Consider the following 18,334-nt stretch of genomic DNA (forward strand, 5'->3'; position numbering starts at 1 on the left):
CGTCACCGGAAATACACCCAAAGGGGGTGTGACGCCGACGCCCACCTGGGCAAAGAGAAAAAAAAAAAAAACAAAGAAAAGACTACGAATCCGGACCCAACCACAAGACCGCGGAATAATGCACAGCATAGTGAATCCAGAAAGATTCACGCTGCAAAACCTCTTCTACCCGCCCAGCCCACGATACGATCACGTACCTGGCTGAGCCACACTTCCCTTGAAGTGCGGCTGGGCGAAGCGCCTTGTCGTTGGCCTCCTGGCTCCGCACTCGCTGGCCTCGTCTTTTCGGTGGCTTCTCCTTCCGTCTCTTGCTGTTCCCCGCTTGTTCGTCTTCTATACTGCATGCCTCCTTCTCCTCTCCGCACCTCCTCGTCTTCTCCAGGTGATGAACACACCTCTCTCTCGGGAAAGCCGGCTTTTACTTCCGGAGAATCAGCTGACCAGGGGGCGTGTTCGGGCTCAAACTTCGTCCAGTTAAAGAAACAGTCCCCCTCCTCCTCGCGTTGGGCGGTCGAAGGGAAAGGAGACCCTCCTTTCCAGCCCTCTGGTTGCTGCAGTGGAGATAAAGAGGGGAACAGACATCGAGGGGGTGTTGATGAAGAGGGAACCCCTTCCGCCCCCTGGTCACAGTGCAGTATTGTGCTTAGGTGTCGGTGTGGTGCCTAAGCCGGCCCCATGCTGAGGCCTTATAGCCCGATTGGGATGGAGTACATTCTCATCCCTTCTCAGCCATGAGGCGTGCTCACTGTGTTGGCCTGAGCCCGAGGGCTGTGGCACACCATGGCATGGCGGGGGTGGTGGTGAGTGTTTGATCTTCTTTACATAGTCGACAATTCTCACAATACATGGTGTCGGCTTGGTCCTAGACCTAGATCCAGGGATCAGTCTCCACGATGTGGGCCCCTCATCCTGCACTTGTGCATGTTCTTCCCCAGAGGATGAATCAGAAGCAACACAGAGGGAGCTGGCGACAACCACTACCCATATCAGAGCAGCTGCTCTGTTTTCCACATTACTGTCAGGCGAGAACTCCACCTCAGCCGCCAGTTCCATAGTGTGAGCCAGGCGTCGATCACTACAGGTCCGAAGCGTTTTCTTGTTTTTAAACAATGTGCAAGCTGTCCACTCATCTTCTTAGTGCTTCGGGGATAGGCACAAATTACACACCTTGTGTATATCATTCAGCCCTGCACTGAGGGCACAGTCGGAAGATGTTCTTTTTTATCTCCATCACCCAGAGACGGTCATTCTTGACAGACGTATGTGTATTAGACACCAGGTAAGCGGTCACTTGCTCCTAGAACCCATTGATGTGGTCTACTGGATCTCTAGTCGCATTCTTTTGTGATTTCAGGACGCTTGGGGGTCGAATGCTGCAGAGCTCAGATGCAGTCCGTCTGAGCCCGATGGCAGAAAACAATGTTATAACAAAGGAGCAGTTGAACATGCGCAATACCTCGAGGGGGAGGAGAAAAGCTGCTGATCATATAACTTCCTCGAGAAAAACAATTTGTAGGGTCCAGGCCCAACACTAGAAGTAGAAAATGCTTTGTAATCCAGCACATCAGGACCAAACCGCTATTTGGTGGACTAATGCACAGCATGTGAACCTAGACAAGAAAATACAGGTGTTTAGGAACAGAATGTGGGGATGAGAAGACTCAGCCACTGAATATTAAATATAGAAGGTGAAACAGCAATAGAGGTACCAATAATCTTTATTTTCAAAGACAAAAGAAACAATTCAAGTTTTATAGTCCTGGTTAGAAAACAGGCAAAGATCTACACCTGCTGCTTCCATCCTGCAGGCTGAAGGTGGCACATTGATGTTGCTGTAACAGCCATGACCTAAGGACCAGCAGAATTTGCACATATACAAAAGTAAACAAAAAGGTACAAAGGAATACTCTTCCTCCCTCCATCACAAAACGTTCAAGCATTGGACACAAACTTTGGTTTTTAGCAATAAACACAATACATTCTTTAGTCTCCATACTACATTCTTTTTGCTGTTTTATTCTTTGAATTTTGCACCGTTTGGGGATCTCATGATCCTTAGCCAGGTTTCTCGTTTGACTGTCCTCAAAACAAAGACGGAATTCACCATGTCCTGAGCAGCGAGGTCAGAGGTCAGCTTCCCTGAGATGCAGATGAAGAGTGTTTTGCACCCCAATTCTGCAGAGCCCACCCCTGGACTCTCAACTTTGATACCACTTTCTGCCACGTTTAATGTAACGTTATTGGTCTCACCACACCCCTGGACCAGAAGCAGGAAATGATTGTTGAGTTCGCGAGATGCTCCTTACGATTGTCGTAGTACTGGTTCCCTGGTTCTAAAAAATTAGCACAACTACATACAATTATCACAAGAATGTGTTTTCTTTCCTGGTGTTACGGCTAAGTCAGTGGTCACTTTAGAACAATTAGTTGAAGTGTTGGGGGGTTTAATTACCAGTGGGAACTTGTTAGTCTGCAGCTAGCCCAAGTGTTGTGTGCATCATAGTGACTTCGGCCTGGTCTGTCAGTAGGACCTGATCAATACTGGTGACTGAACCTAGATGATACATTGAAGGAAACTAGACTTGCATAGCTAGAGCCAAGCCTATAACAATAGGATTTGGTCTCTATTGGTTCTAGCTGATCGGTACTGGTTACGAGACCTAGACTTTGTATTGGTAGAGGCAGATCTGTATTGTTGGGACATAGTCTCCACTGATCTGATCACATCTGTAATAGTGATATAACTTCGAATTGGTTTTGCTTTCGACAACCACAAAAATAATTATCGGTGTGGCCTGGCTAACATCTGTGCACTGTATTGTTCGTTTGCCAGCAAAAACAAGAAGAAAAAATAAAAATCAATAGATGCTCTACCACGACATACAGCATAACCAGAAGGAATAAGCCACGCGAGTCCACATTTAAGGGCTGATCTCTCCAGTGCAATTTTTTTCTTTAAATAATACAAAAAATGTTTTGTGTTTTTGGCAAATTCATTTACAAATCTGTAAACACTTGAGTCGGAGGTCAACAAAGCTAGGAATACAAGACATACTGTTAGAACTGTAGCTGCCAGCTGCGCATTCAGAAAAATTCAACACTCACCCATTCTCTCGACAGACATTAAACTAAGCGGGCCAGTTCAGTTCTTTATGGCGACGAGAGGGCAGTTTGGGACTGTAGGACACCCAGTGCTTGAGAGCACATGACCCATCCCCACCCCCAATGAGGTAGATTTGTACAGATTGCAGAGTAATTTATGGAGCGTTTGTTGCCCTTTCGAAGCCATACAAAGACCAATCCTGTGCTGATGACAGAGCACAAAAAGAGGAGGAGCTTCTAATGTTTGAAATCTGGTGACTTGATATCAATAGAGAAGGCGCTGTGAAGGGGTGGTAGGAAAAAAAATAGGCACTACAAAGGTGTCCCACTAAGCACTGGTGCCGCTACAGAAACACTCTGACCCATCGGCGCTCTCTGGTCACAGGGTCTTGGACATCTTTAAAGTACCTCTTGAGCCTGGTTCTGCTTTACCTCAAATTCTCCTCTTGGCTTCATGCTCTGCCACAGTCACTTGAGACAGCCCATACATACCACAACTAAGCAGTCAAGCAGTCCCTGGGGGGTACACAAATTATAACACTTGGAGGGAAGGGGTCTTCACATCTACTTATGGATGACGATGCACCTACCTAGATGTAAGATTGAGAAGGAAACAGCAAGTCACAGTACAGAGGGAGACTACCCATGTCTAGCCACTCACTTCTGTTCATGGTTTCACTAAGCAGTCACCGCACATCAAGCTGCAGAAAACCTCTTCAATTCCGGTACGCAGAATCAGTAAAGGCGGACCAGCGGATACTAATAGTTGGCCTTGTGAATGTGAAGAGGTGGGAGTCATGGAGTGGGGGCCTAGTGACTGTGGGCTTCAACTGAACTTTTTGGCACGAGGGACCCCAGTCAACATTGTATATGGCCTCTAGGTTTCCACAGGTCGAGATCTTTAAGTGTGGACAATTCAGGCGGTGATTGTGTCAAGAAAAGGTTGCCCTTTTGGGGCGGACGGTGCTAGACAAGTGCTGTAGATGGAGAGCAAGAGTTCTGTTGCTTTAAGTGGGATGCTGAGCTTTCTTTGGGGCAGGACTTAGGTCATTTTGTAGTTGGCAGTCCTACTTACATGGAACTCAATTTCAGATTTCACTTGGTGCAAAACCTTCTGGAATGATCTGTTCAGTTTGAATCATCATAGTAGACAGCCACACTAGGGCCATAGCTATCCTAATAAATAATGCACCAGCTTTGCAGTCGGAGTCTCCTTGGCCGAAATGTTTTTCAAGCTACACACTGTGGGAAGACCCAACAATTGCATGCAGTAAGGGGTGTAGCAGGGTTCTGATCCATGTCATAAGTGGTCAGGTTACAGGCACGTACTTCAAATCAACATTGACAGTTACCTATATTCTACTTCTAAAGTAATCAGATTGCAGGATTAAAAATAGTAGCATGTGTTGCAAAACTTGTCTAGACCTCCTGTAAGTATCAAGTTGAGCAGAGGGAGGATCCTGTGTGCCTATGGAGTGATCATTGCGACCGCGGAGCAAGGTGATCTTGGTGCACAGCTGTGCGAGGATCAGAGTGTAAGGGGATTTTGTACCAGACCAGTGAGCCATGTACCCATCTAATCCATGGCTACATGAAAGCAAAGGGATGTGTGTGTCTTGCCTCAGAAAAACGTACTGGGACTCTGCTGATGCCTTCAAAGTACCCTAGGCAACCTAAAGGAATATGTATAAGTACCCTCTCTTCTCTCTCACACACACACACGTAAAACGCAAAGTCCCTCAAACCAGCCATACATAAAATCACTCATCCAGCCAACAACAAAACAGCCTGCATCCCTAAATTCTGCATGTGCATCCAGTGCTAGGCAGCGGCCGGGCAAACCTCCTAAGGGGTTGCGGTCAAAACACTGCTCCCTGAGATCATCCAATAACCTGAGAATACATTGCGGGATAGATGTCCCTTTGATTAAAATATACAAAAATAAAAGATGTAATATTTATACTTAAAAATATACAAAATAAAATGCAGGCCTTCAGTACGCTTTGTGTGTTCTGGCATTAGCAGGATGGCCCTTCCACTAGAAACAGGACTGAAAGGGCTACAGAACATCAAATAAGTTAAGAGGGCCGGAGAAGTCCAATGGTTCAGGGGGCCGCACCTGGGCAAAGATTTCAACAAATATTCATAATACAGAAGCCACACTTGGGCCCTGTGAGGGAAAACATTAAGGATAGTTAGAGACCCTGGGTTGAGAAGCCTCAGATGAAGCCTTGGTAAAAAGTTAAAACAAGTACAGCTATATCCGCAATACATGGGCCCTTAGTAGAAATAACTTAAGATAGTCAGAAATTACCACACCTGCACTCTCAGCATAAACATTTCCGGCCTTTTGTAAGGAAAAAAAAAAATCAACAAATAAATTAGAAGAAGCAGGGCGAGGTAAAGGGGTCACGCATTGACCCCTAGAGGGAATGCTTTGGATAATGTTAGTTAGAATGTCCCGATATGGGCCCTAAAACAATGTTAGTAACCAAACGGGGGGCACACCTAGGCCTGGAGATAGATTAGGTAAGACGAGAGAGTCTGTTGTAGTGTTCTTGTGCGCAAAGAGATTATGGCCACAAGTAGCAGCCTCAGGGAGGCGTGGTGGCTCAAATAACCTTAGAAAGGTAGTCAGGGACAGTTTGGAGCTTGTGGGGAAAGCTCGGATGGAAGTGGCAAGGAAGCAGCACACAGACTCACAGGAAATTTGTTGCGCAAGAAGAAAATCGAGCTGTACATGAGCACTTTCAGTAAACATCTCAGATAATGTTAGTAAGGATGTAGCTGCCCTTCAAATGATTTTCAACGTGATTTAAGGACACACCAGTGCTCTCTGAGGAACAACTTTGGATACTGTTGGTAAGGGCCACATTTAGTTACTCAAAGCGTGACCTTTGATTGTCTTCAAAGGATATGAGGGAGAACACATTGGCATTTAAAGGAAAGTCCTCACAGCTTTCTAGGAACACATGAGTTGTGTTTGAACTCCAACAAAGTCCTCAGAATCTTCATGGGAAGAAGCTGTGGCCACAGTGAGTGCCCGAGAGGAATCCTGTGGCAGTTACAGGGATCCATGGGCCAACAAAAGGTCTCTTGGAGTCCACAGGAGGTGCCAGAGACACATGGGGAAAGCCTGGCTCTCTTAGAGGAATTCAGCGTCCTGCCTTCTCCACACAAGTCCCCAGGAGGGAATAGCCTTCACCAATAGCAAAGGAGGCGGCAGCAGCAATGATTGATGCAAAATGAACCAGAACAGGGCAAGACCTACAATAAAATATAAAAATCTGTTTTAAATTAAATAAAAGCAATTTAAAAAAAAGCAATGTGCAGGACTTTCCTATGAGGTTTCACAGGATGGGGCAGACCCACGTCACAGCATTAGGTCTGCGCACATAGATAATAGGGGCTCGGGGACCATGCGGGAATCTTCCAGTGTCTTATCACGAACACAGAAAGTGCAAGGGTGTGGGGATGAGGACATATATTTTCTTAGACAAGGATAACATAGGTGAGGCCTGGAATACAGTTTATGGATTTCAGTACTTGCTTCCCTTGCGCCGACTTGCTTTCAGATGTCGGAAGCAGCAGTTCCGGATCTTCAGTCCCATCATTAAGCGCTACCCTCCCTCCTTTGTGGTTAAATATTGGAAGAGTAGGGCACCTATCTTGGTGTCCTTGCTGTTGCTGCCGCCTTCACCAGATCAGACCCCAATGATATCAAAACAGACATCTGCTACTCCTCTTAACTTGTATTAGCCCCCCCCCCCGATTACAACACTATTAGCAGAGGCTGGCAAATTATCAAAGATTCGTACTTGCAATGATATTTCTCGGTGGTAAAGGCCACAGCCCATTCCCAGAACTATGTAAAATTCCCTAAGAAAATTAGCCCCTGAAAAAGGCAAGGGCCACCCCAGCCTGGGAAATCTGTTTTGAAAGATAAATCATACAAAGAAACAGAAGCTGCAAGGACAAATTGAATGTCGATTTCGAAAGAGCACAGGAAGGGAACTTTTCACACAAATCCTTCACCAACATCTCAGAACATTGCCTGATTCAAAGTATCTATTTTTGCCAAAGGCACAAACCTTGCATCACTAGCCCTGGCAACAAGTTAACTTTACATTTCCACAGCTACTGGGCATGACTAGCAAAGGCCAGCTCTCCTTGGATGTCCTCTGTCGTTCTAGCTTCAGGTACTGCACAGCTAAACTAGCAGCTGATAGCTCGGCCGCCTAGAGCCCCTCCATTGCTCATGGTTATTTCCAATGTGAGAAGCACAGCTGCCAGCTTAGATTAGCTGCTTCTGAGAACGTAACCTGGGTAAGTGGCGACAGTGGAGTTTGTAAGGTTCTGGAATGAAGTGTAAAAGGCAGTGGCAAGAGACATTGTAGGCATGGGAGTAGTGCGACACAGAGCGAACCTGAGATTTTTTTTTTAAACAGAATTAAGGAGGAATTCCCCAGAGTCACTTAGGCTGGGAAGGAGCAGCCATCTTCTCATGCCCTCAAAAACACTTCTCTTCTGGCGTTATTCACCCGTCACGGTGTGGTCCACGAGCCTCTCCCTATGTAGATCTTCCTCCTTTGGCGGTGAAGTGGGAGTTTGCGGAGAGCCAGGCATGAGCTGGGCTTTGCTTGGGCAATTTACCACCATGTGATTGAGGCTTTGGCAAAAATGGCACTTCTTGGGTTGCGGTGGGAGCTTGCATTCCTTGGCATGATGGTCGAGTCCACCACAGTTATAACACCTAGAGAAGAAGATGACAAAGAGACCAAAGGTTAATTCTCATCACAAACTAAATATTGGTATTTCAGTTTACAAGACAGGTGATAATCTGTGCACGCTACAATAGTTACCAAGTCCTCTTTCAGCTTCTGGCCCTATGAGGCAATGTTCTGGCACAATTGACCCATTCTTGATGCCCTCCTAATATGCACTGTAATTTAGTTACATGTAAGGAAAGGATTCTTCTATGTAAGAAATGGTTTGCAGCTTGAGCCTATAAGAAAAGGACTTTGTTTTATTACCCCATACCCAAAAAAAGGGAACAATAGCAAGTTCAAGAGAAAAGGGAACATAGTTTCCTTGGACTTGTTTGGAAAATAGCAAACACAAGGAGATGATGGACGGAGTGCTGAACATTGCAAACACTCACCCCCAGTCACAGATCTGGGTTTAATCCATCATCATTCTTTAGCTCACTCTGCCACCCCCAGTTCTGACATGGCCATATGCAAATTGTTTGGAAAATAACTATGCTATGCAAAGTGCTTTAAAGTGTATTTTCCAAAAGTATTCCAAGATGAGGAATGGATTTCTTACTGGTTTATAGTTTTGCAGCTTGAATCTTCTCTAGATTTGCATGATGCACATTATCCGCCCATGTAGTGGTCTTCCTAGTCCATCTGACCCCCCTTGTTAATCATTTGATGGCAAGCCCATACTCCTGTGATGTCAGAGGTATGCCCTGGAAGCCCCTATATGTGGTTACCATCTTCAGATTCTTCTTTCGCCTTGGTGAGTTCTATAGTTTTTAGGTCTCGCCTAGCACTGCAGCGCGCATGCGCTGCTCGCGCTGTGAGACATTGTGAGAGAGGACATTTCAGAAGGGGGCTTGAAGCCCTGCCCCTCATTTTCAATGGATGGTGTTATCGGTTATGGTAAATGGTGGCCTCCCATTAACAAGCATTTGCAATGCATAAGGTCTCGCATTAGGAAAGTTTGAGCTATTGGTATTGTAAATGACACATTTTTTATATATGTGTTGGTTTTGAAAATAGCAAAAATAATAGCTTTGTCATTTACAATGCCAATAGTTATAACTTTTGACACCTATAGCATTTGTAATGCAATATGTGTTGTATTCACGTGACTTAGATGTATTGATATTACAAATAACAATGGCTTTGAATTTTTTAAATAATTAATACTTAAATAAAAGTTATTGTAATTTATAATAGCAATAGCTTAAACTTTTGTAAATAACTTTTGTGAAGAATATGTTCAGTGTATTTTATTGTGACGAAAATCCAAGAACAGAAGTGAAATACTAACCTCTTTTTGTGACATTTGTAATAAAGCTTGAAACATTGAGAGATCATATTTGACCCAGTTGTTGTTGAATGGTTACACAGATTGATGCTGTGGTGGCGCTGAGTGATGTTGTGGTGGCGACTGTGGTGATGCGATAGATAGAGTGAGTGGGATAGATAGATAGAGTGAGGGCGATAGATAGATAGAGGGAGGGCGATAGATAGGAGTGAGGGCGATAGATAGCTAGACAGATCGATAGAGTGATGGCGATCAGTATCTAAATAAATAGATAGAATGAGGGCGATAGATAGATAGATAGATAGCGGGAGGGCGATAGATAGAGTGAGGGCAATAGATAGAGTGAGGGTGTTAGATAGAGTGAGGGTGTTAGATAGAGTGAGGGTGTTAGATAGAGTGAGGGTGTTAGATAGAGTGAGGGTGTTAGATAGAGTGAGGGTGATAGATAGAGTGAGGGTGTTAGATAGATAGATAGATAGCGTGAGGGCGATAGATAGAGTGAGGGCAATAGATAGAGTGAGGGTGTTAGATAGAGTGAGGGTGTTAGATAGAGTGAGGGTGTTAGATAGATAGATAGATAGATAGCGTGAGGGCGATAGATAGAGTGAGGGCAATAGATAGAGTGAGGGTGTTAGATAGAGTGAGGGTGTTAGATAGAGTGAGGGTGTTAGATAGAGTGAGGGTGTTAGATAGAGTGAGGGTGTTAGATAGATCGATAGATAGATAGATAGATAGATAGAGGGAGATGGATAGAGTGAGGGCAATAGCAAGATAGATAGAGTGAGGGCAATAGCAAGATAGATAGAATGAGGGCAATAGCAAGATAGAGTGAGGGCGATAGATAGAGTGAGGGAGGGCGATAGATAGAGTGAGGGCGATAGATTGATAGAGGGAGGGCGATAGATAGAGTGAGGGCGATAGATTGCTAGAGTGAGGGCGATTAGATAGATAGAGTGAGGGCGATTAGATAGATAGAGTGAGGGCGATTAGATAGATAGAGTGAGGGCGATTAGATAGATAGAGTGAGGGCGATAGATAGATAGAGTGAGGGCGATAGATAGATAGAGTGAGGGCGATAGATAGAGTGAGGGCGATAGATAGAGTGAGGGCGATAGATAGAGTGAGGGCGATAGATAGAGTGAGGGCGATAGATAGAGTGAGGGCGATAGATAGAGTGAGGGCGATAGATAGAGTGAGGGCGATAGATAGAGTGAGGGCGATAGATAGAGTGAGGGCGATAGATAGAGTGAGGGCGATAAGAGTGAAGGCGATTAGAGTGAAGGCGATTAGATAGATAGAGTGAGGCCGATAGATAGAGTGAGGGCGATAGATAGAGTGAGGGCAATAGATAGAGTGAGGGCGATAGATAGATAGACAGATAGAGTGAGGGCGATAGATAGTTAGATAGTTGTGTGTGGTTGTGTGTGCGTGGTTGTGTGTGTTTGGTGTGTGTGTTATGCTTTGTTTTGCTATGTTTTGTTATGCTATGCTATGTTTTGTTGTGTTTGGTATGCTATGCTTTGCTAGGCTATGCTATGTTTTGTTTTGTTTTGTTATGCTGTGTTTTGTTAAGCTATGCTATGTTTTGTTATGTTATGCTATGTTTTGTTGTGTTTTGTTAAGCTATGCTATGCTTGTCTCGGAGGCCAACCAAGCAGCAATAAAGGCTTCATGTGAGGAGTTGACAAAGAGGGTGGATGAAGTCACTCTTAGGACAGAAGTAATGGAGCTGGAACTTCCTAAGATAAAGGAGTCAGTGAGATCTACTGAGGCAGAGGTTACAAAGCTTTACGCACAGAATAAAGAACTAAAGGAAGATATTGAACGTTTGGAAAATTATTCACGTCGGAATAATTTGAGAATCCTTAATGTGCCAGAATCTATGGAGGGGGCAGATATCAAGGGGTTTGTTATCGCTCTGCTGAGGGGGACAGTGTTGAAAGATATGGCAGAGGTGGACTTGCTGCGGGATATACAGAGAGTTCACCGTGACCCCTATAAGAGAAATCCTACAAAGCAGAAACCCAGAAAAATCTTGGTTAACTTTTTGACATACTCTATAAAAGAACAGATTCTCTCCAATGCATTGAAAGTAGGTCCCATCCACTTCAATAGCTCTAACCCCTTTACATTTTATATAAGATCTGATATTTCACATATCACTGCTGCAAGGCAATGGGAGTTGGGGAAAAGACTAGAGGTGTTAAACAGTTTAGGAGCCAAGGCACAGCTGAAGTTTCCGGCACAGTTGAGAGTTATGTGGAATAACCATATGCACCTGATTAAGTCTGGGGAAGAAGCGGATGCCCTCATAGCTAAGATTAGAGACCAAAAATAGGGGTAGGGAGCGATAAAGACTTAGATAGATTAATTGGGTCTTTTACTAAAATAATGTGTAATAGGTAGGGATTTTTTTTTTATAAACAATAATTGTGATCTTATAGTTGCTTCATGGAGGGGGAAGATGGCTAAATAGGCCTTCGCCTATTAGCAGGGAGGGTTCCTCATGGGCAGAGAGGGCAGAGAGGTCACGGGGTTAGGGGAGGGGGGGGTTGGTAGGGAGGGTGCACGTGGTGGGGGAGCAGTGGGAAAAAATGGAAAAAAAAAATCAACCTCATCTAAACCTTTTAAGTAATGTGTTAAGTCTAGCCTCAAAAAAAGGGTCAACACTCATGGGTAGGAAACGAGGAGGATGGCTACTGTGACCTCAAGGAGTAGTGGGGCAACTTTTATCTCGTGGAACGTTAATGGCTTAAGATGCCCTCGGAGGCAGAGGCTTATATTCAAGCATTTAGAATTGTCAACTGCACAAATATGCTTGCTACAGGAGACACACTTGAGCCATGAAGAGAGCATAGCAACTTTTTCAAAAATCACTTGGGTTAAGAGCTTTGGTGCATCAACACAAACAGCCCAAAATAGAGGGGTAGCCATACTAATTAAAAAAGGGACACCCTGTAATATTAAAAAAGTACAGTCAGATTGTTCCGGTAGATGGTTGATCGCTACTTTAGCATTTGAAAATCGCGATATGGTCTGTGCCTCTTTCTACGGCCCGAACTCAGACGACCCCGACTATATCTATAAATTGCAATCAAGATTGATGTTGGAGCCACCACCATATGTGATAGGGGGGGATTTTAATGTTTTGATTGACCCTCTTAAAGATAGATCTAATGTAAGTCATTATAAAGGTGCAGTGAAGGTACGTAGGGCGTTAGTTAACATGATCCACGATATGGATCTAGTAGATCTATGGAGGGAAATAAAAGGAAATGAGAAGGGCTTTACTTTTTTTAGCAAAAAGTATCGTCATTCCTCCAGGATTGATTATATCTTCCTTGATAGAGGCTCACTAGCTAGCATAGAAGAGATTTTAGTCCTTCCGGGTCATTTATCCGATCATGCACCTTTACGTATTGTGTATCAGTTCAAGGAAACTCTGCGACGGGCATTAAGGTGGACCCTTAATAGGACCAAGCTGCAGGACCCTGATGTGATTACCGCTGTACAGGCCTCAACCTCTGAGTTTTTTGTGTTGAACTCCGACTCAACAACCCCAGATGTTGTCTGGGACGCCTATAAAGCCTGGCTCAGAGGGAAACTCCATGGAGTCATCTGTTATAAGAACAAGATCGAAGCCAGGGTATTAAAGGGTATCGAAGAGAGGATAGGTGGCCTGGAGAGAGACAGGGATGGGGCTAGTAATGGGGATCAGGAACAACTTACTCAAATCTTGGGAAAGTTAGAAGAGGCAAGATCAGAATATAGAGGGAAACTAGAAGCTAAATGTAGAGCACAGTGGGAAATTGGTAAGATGCAGAATTATGAGTATGGAGAGAGGGCCGGTGCTTTATTAGCATGGAAAGCTAGAGCCGACCGGACAAGGAATGACATAAAAGAACTTAAAATAAACGCCGGCGGGGAAATCTCAAATAAGATAGATGACATACAGACATGTCTTCTCTCCATGTTCTCAGATCTGTATAGGGAAGATCTGACTCCCCGATCAGGTGTGATTCAGTCATTTATCAGAAACAAACAACTTCCAGTTCTCACAGAAGAAGGTAAAAACAACTTAGATGCTCCCTTTACATCAGATGAGATCATAGCTCAGATAAATAAATCTAAGAATAAAAAGGCTGCAGGATCAGACGCGCTCCCGAGTGAAATATATAAACATCTTAAAGAGGAGCTCGCCAAACCCTTGGAAAACACCTTTAACTCAATTTATGGTCTGGATGGAAAGGTCCCTAATACTTGGAAAGAAGCAATAATAGTTCTGATATTGAAACCAGGTAAGGACCCAAAAAAGGCAGACTCTTACCGCCCAATCTCCCTGCTGAACGCTGATTATAAGATCTTTATGGGCATCTTAGCAGGGAGATTGGCCAAACTGATACCTGGGTTAATACATCCAGATCAGAAAGGGTTTGTCGCAGGTAGACATATACAGGAACAAACACAGCTTCTTATAGGCAACATTGATTTGGCTATCAAGAAGACAGAACCCTTGGCCGTTATCGCAGTAGATGCGGCCAAGGCGTTCGATAGGGTCTGCTGGGCATACCTATGGGAGGTCCTGAGGGCTATGGGTTTTGGTCCTATTTTTATTCAGACCCTGCAGAATTGTTATCAGGGTGCTTCTGCCCGAATACTCTTGAACGGGTTCCTCACCGCGAGTTTTAAAATTCAGAGAGGAACGAGGCAAGGGTGTCCGATTTCACCCCTTTTGTTTAATTTATATATGGAGCCGTTGGCACAGATGATTAGATTGGATGAGTCAATCTATCCATTCAGATCAGAACATTATAGCTCAAAAATAGCTCTGTACGCTGACGATCTGGTTCTGTATACAAGCGACCCGGATACAGCTATTATAAGGGTGGAAGAGCGTATGCGCGAGTTTGGAGCAATTTCTGGGTTTCTTGTAAATAGAACCAAGACGGAGGTGATGTGTTGGAATTTGGAGTGGACAGGGACAGAAAGTGAAGAGATGAGATACTTGGGGATCTATGTAGTGAAGGAAATTGAAAAGATCCCTGAGTTAAATTTAAAAAGGGTGGTAAAGGAAATTGACAGCTTATTCAGCAGATGGAAAAATCTACCTCTGACTATATATGGAAAAACCAACTTAGTAAAGATGGTCATCCTTCCTAAACTGTCATACCTCTTTTCTTCAATTCCTTTGACATTTTCAAGTAAAAGCCTGAGTAAAGTACAGAGTAAGATCAACAGTTTCATTTGGGGCAATAAAGGGGTTCGACTAGCGTGGAAAAAACTTAGACGTAGATTAAAAAAAGGAGGGCTGGCGCTTCCAGACGTAAGACTATATGCAGATGCGTTCCAGTTTAAAAGCATACGAATGCTGTTAGTTAAGCCAGGGGAATCAGCTTGGGGGAGGCTATTAGGTGAAATGGTGCGGGTAGAAGGGGGAGGTAACGGAGAAGCATTTTTGTATAAATTTGGATCCCCTAGGTTCTTCAAGAGGGTACGTCTGAAGGTTCTAAGGACAGCTTTGGAGACTTGGTGTAGGCTCAGGCATGGATGGGGCATTGGATACTATTCTGATTATGCCCCTATATGGGACGGCCCAGGGACCCCGGGCTGCTTGCAGGATGGCTTGGCACTGCCGATAAAGAGGGCCAGTGTCAAAATCTGGTCTGAGTTGTTGGACAGTGGGGGGATACTCCCCTGGGATTATCTGAGAGCTAAGATTGGCACCGGGCTCTCAAGATTTAAATACATACAGTTAACATCATGGTATGAGGCGGAAAAGCGGGAGATAAGCGGAAACTGGGAGATTGAAGACTTGTTGCAAGAGACAAGCCCACTGAATAAGGAAATATCTATTTGGTATAACAGTCTGCTAGATGCCGAAGACCATAAGACCCCCGCTTCTGTAGCAGTGTGGACAGGATCCCCACTTGGACCATCAGCAGACCTTTTGTATGAACCCTCACTGAAGACCCTGTACAGATCAGTTAAACCTGCCTGCCTAAAGAAAAATCACTTTTTTGTTATTAATAGACTCTACTACACCCCGGCAAAAATTGCAAAGTTTGCTCCTTTTCCCGTTCCTAAATGCCCTAGATGCGCAGAACCCTTAGCAAATGACTTACATATTTTCTATGAGTGCTCAGCACTCACAAGATACTGGGCTGAGGTAGGGGACAACTTACTGGGCATATTTAATACCAACATTGAGATCAATATACAACTGGTATTTTTTGGAGACGATGGTCAACCCAGCCAGAACCTTTCGCAGAAAGATAGGGGCCTATTACTGAATTTGATACTGCTGGCAAGAAGGGAAGTGTGTAAGAGGTGGAAGGATGCCCTACCCCCGCAAAGGGAGGAATGGCTCAAAGCTGCATTTGCTATGGCGCGACTAGAGTACGATGGAGCGGAAGATAAAATCTTGAATATCTGGCACCCCTTGGTGAGCTGGGGCAAGGACTTAAGATTATTGTAACATCATTGGTCTTATGATTACACCAGGGTCCCATACAAAACAATGGGACTGGTCGGATGACCCAAGCGAGTGCGGTAAGCCGTAGGGGCGACCAGTAACGAAGGCGGCTTCATAAGACCCGCAGAGGCTTGTCAGGTGAGATGAGGACCAAAAAAAAAAAAAAAAAAAAAAAAAAAAGCTATGCTATGCTTGGTTAGGCTATGCTATGCTTGGTTAGGCTATGCTATATGCTTGGTTAGGCTATGCTCTATGCTTGGTTAGGCTATGCTCTATGCTTGGTTAGGCTATGCTCTATGCTTGGTTAGGCTATGCTCTATGCTTGGTTAGGCTATGCTATGCTTGGTTAGGCTATGCTATATGCTTGGTTAGGCTATGCTCTATGCTTGGTTAGGCTATGCTCTATGCTTGGTTAGGCTATGCTCTATGCTTGGTTAGGCTATGCTCTATGCTTGGTTAGGCTATGCTCTATGCTTGGTTAGGCTATGCTCTATGCTTGGTTAGGTTATGCTCCATGCTTGGTTAGGTTAGGTTATGCTCCATGCTTGGTTAGGTTAGGTTATGCGCTATGCTTAGTTAGGTTAGGTTATGCGCTATGCTTGGTTAGGTTAGGTTATGCGCTATGTTATGCGCTATGGATGCGCTATGTTATGCGCTATGTTATGCGCTTTGTTATGCGCTATGTTATGCGCTATGTTATGCGCTATGTGCTATGTTATGCGCTATGCGTTGTTATGCACTATGTTATGCGCTATGCGTTGTTATGCGCTATGTTATGCGCTATGCGTTATGTTATGCGCTATGTTATGCGCTATGCTTTATGTTATGCGCTATGTTATGCGCTATGTTATGCGCTATGTTATGCGCTATGTTATGCGCTATGTTATGTGCTATGCGCTATGTTGTGCGATATGTTATGCGCTATGTTGTGCGCTATGTTATGCGCTATGCTATGCGCTATATTATGTGCTATACGCTGCGCTATGTTATGCGCTATGTCATGCGCTATGTTATGCGCTATGTTATGTGCTATGCGCTGCGCTATGTTATGCGCTATGTTATGCGCTATGTTATGCGCTATGTTATGCGCTATGTTATGCGCTATGCGCTATGTTATGCGCTATGCGCTATGCGCTGTTATGCGCTATGCGTTGTTATGCGCTATGTTATGCGCCATGTTATGCGCTATGCGTTATGTTATGCGCCATGTTATGCGCTATGCGCTATGTTATGCGCCATGTTATGCGCTATGTTATGCGCCATGTTATGCGCTATGCGTTATGCGCCATGTTATGCGCTATGCACTATGTTATGCGCTATGCTATGCGCTATGTGTTGCGCTATGTTATGCGCTATGTTATGCGCTATGTTATGCGCTATGTTGCGCTATGTTATGCGCTATGCGCTATGCTATGCGCTATGCTATGCGCTATGCTATGCGTTATGTTATGCGCTATGTTATGCACGGTTATGCGCTATGTTATGCGCTATGTTATGCGCTATGTTGCGCTATGTTATGCGCTATGTTATGCGCTATGTTATGCGCTGTCATGCGCTATGTTATGCGCGCTATGTTATGCGCTATGCGCTATGTGCTGCGCTATGTTATGCGCTATGTTATGCGCTATGCGCTATGTTATGCGCTATGCGCTATGTTATGCGCTATGTTATGCGCTGTTATGCGCTATGTTATGCGCTATGCGCTATGTTATGCGCTATGCGCTATGTTATGCGCTATGCGCTATGTTATGCGCTATGTTATGCGCTATGCGCTATGTTATGCGCTATGCGCTATGTTATGCGCTATGCGCTATGTTATGCGCTATGTTATGCGCTATGTTATGCGCTATGCGCTATGTTATGCGCTATGCGCTATGTTATGCACTATGTTATGCGCTATGCTATGCGCTATGTTTTGCGCTATGCGCTAGGTTATGCGCTAGGTTATGCGCTAGGTTATGCGCTAGGTTATGCGCCATGTTATGCGCTATGCGCTATGTTATGCGCCATGTTATGCGCTATGCGTTATGCGCCATGTTATGCGCTATGCGCCATGTTATGCGCTATGCGTTATGCGCCATGTTATGCGCTATGCACTATGTTATGCGCTATGCTATGCGCTATGTGTTGCGCTATGTTATGCGCTATGTTATGCGCTATGTTGCGCTATGTTATGCGCTATGTTATGCGCTATGCGCTATGTTATGCGCTATGCTATGCGCTATGCTATGCGCTATGCTATGCGCTATGCTATGCGCTATGTTATGCGCTATGCTATGCGCTATGCTATGCGCTATGCTATGCGTTATGTTATGCGCTATGTTATGCACGGTTATGCGCTATGTTATGCACGGTTATGCGCTATGTTATGCGCTATGTTATGCGCTATGTTATGCGCTATGTTGCGCTATGTTATGCGCTATGTTATGCGCTATGTTATGCGCTATGTTATGCGCTGTCATGCGCTATGTTATGCGCGCTATGTTATGCGCGCTATGTTATGCGCGCTATGTTATGCGCGCTATGTTATGCGCGCTATGTTATGCGCTATGCGCTGCGCTATGTTATGCGCTATGTTATGCGCTATGCGCTATGTTATGCGCTATGTTACGCGCTGTTATGCGCTATGCGCTATGTTATGCGCTATGTTATGCGCTATGCGCTATGTTATGCGCTATGCGCTATGTTATGCGCTATGCGCTA

At 44.6% G+C, this 18,334-nt stretch overlaps 1 protein-coding gene across 5 annotated transcripts in view; it reads right to left on the reverse strand.

Moving 5' to 3' along the window:
- Positions 1 to 1,707: 1,707 nt before the first annotated feature.
- The window catches only part of LIN28A (lin-28 RNA binding posttranscriptional regulator A), a 136,106-nt gene continuing 119,479 nt past the window's right edge, over positions 1,708 to 18,334 (reverse strand). For all 5 annotated transcript variants that reach the window (XM_078682650.1, XM_078682649.1, XM_078682647.1 and 2 more), the window contains exon 4: positions 1,708 to 7,855. In XM_078682650.1, coding sequence (XP_078538776.1) covers positions 7,636 to 7,855 — 220 coding nt within the window. In that variant the 3' untranslated portion in view covers positions 1,708 to 7,635. The remainder of the gene's footprint in view (positions 7,856 to 18,334) is intronic.

Source organism: Lissotriton helveticus, chromosome 3_1 (assembly GCF_964261635.1).
Source record: "Lissotriton helveticus chromosome 3_1, aLisHel1.1, whole genome shotgun sequence".
NCBI lineage: Eukaryota > Metazoa > Chordata > Amphibia > Caudata > Salamandridae > Lissotriton > Lissotriton helveticus.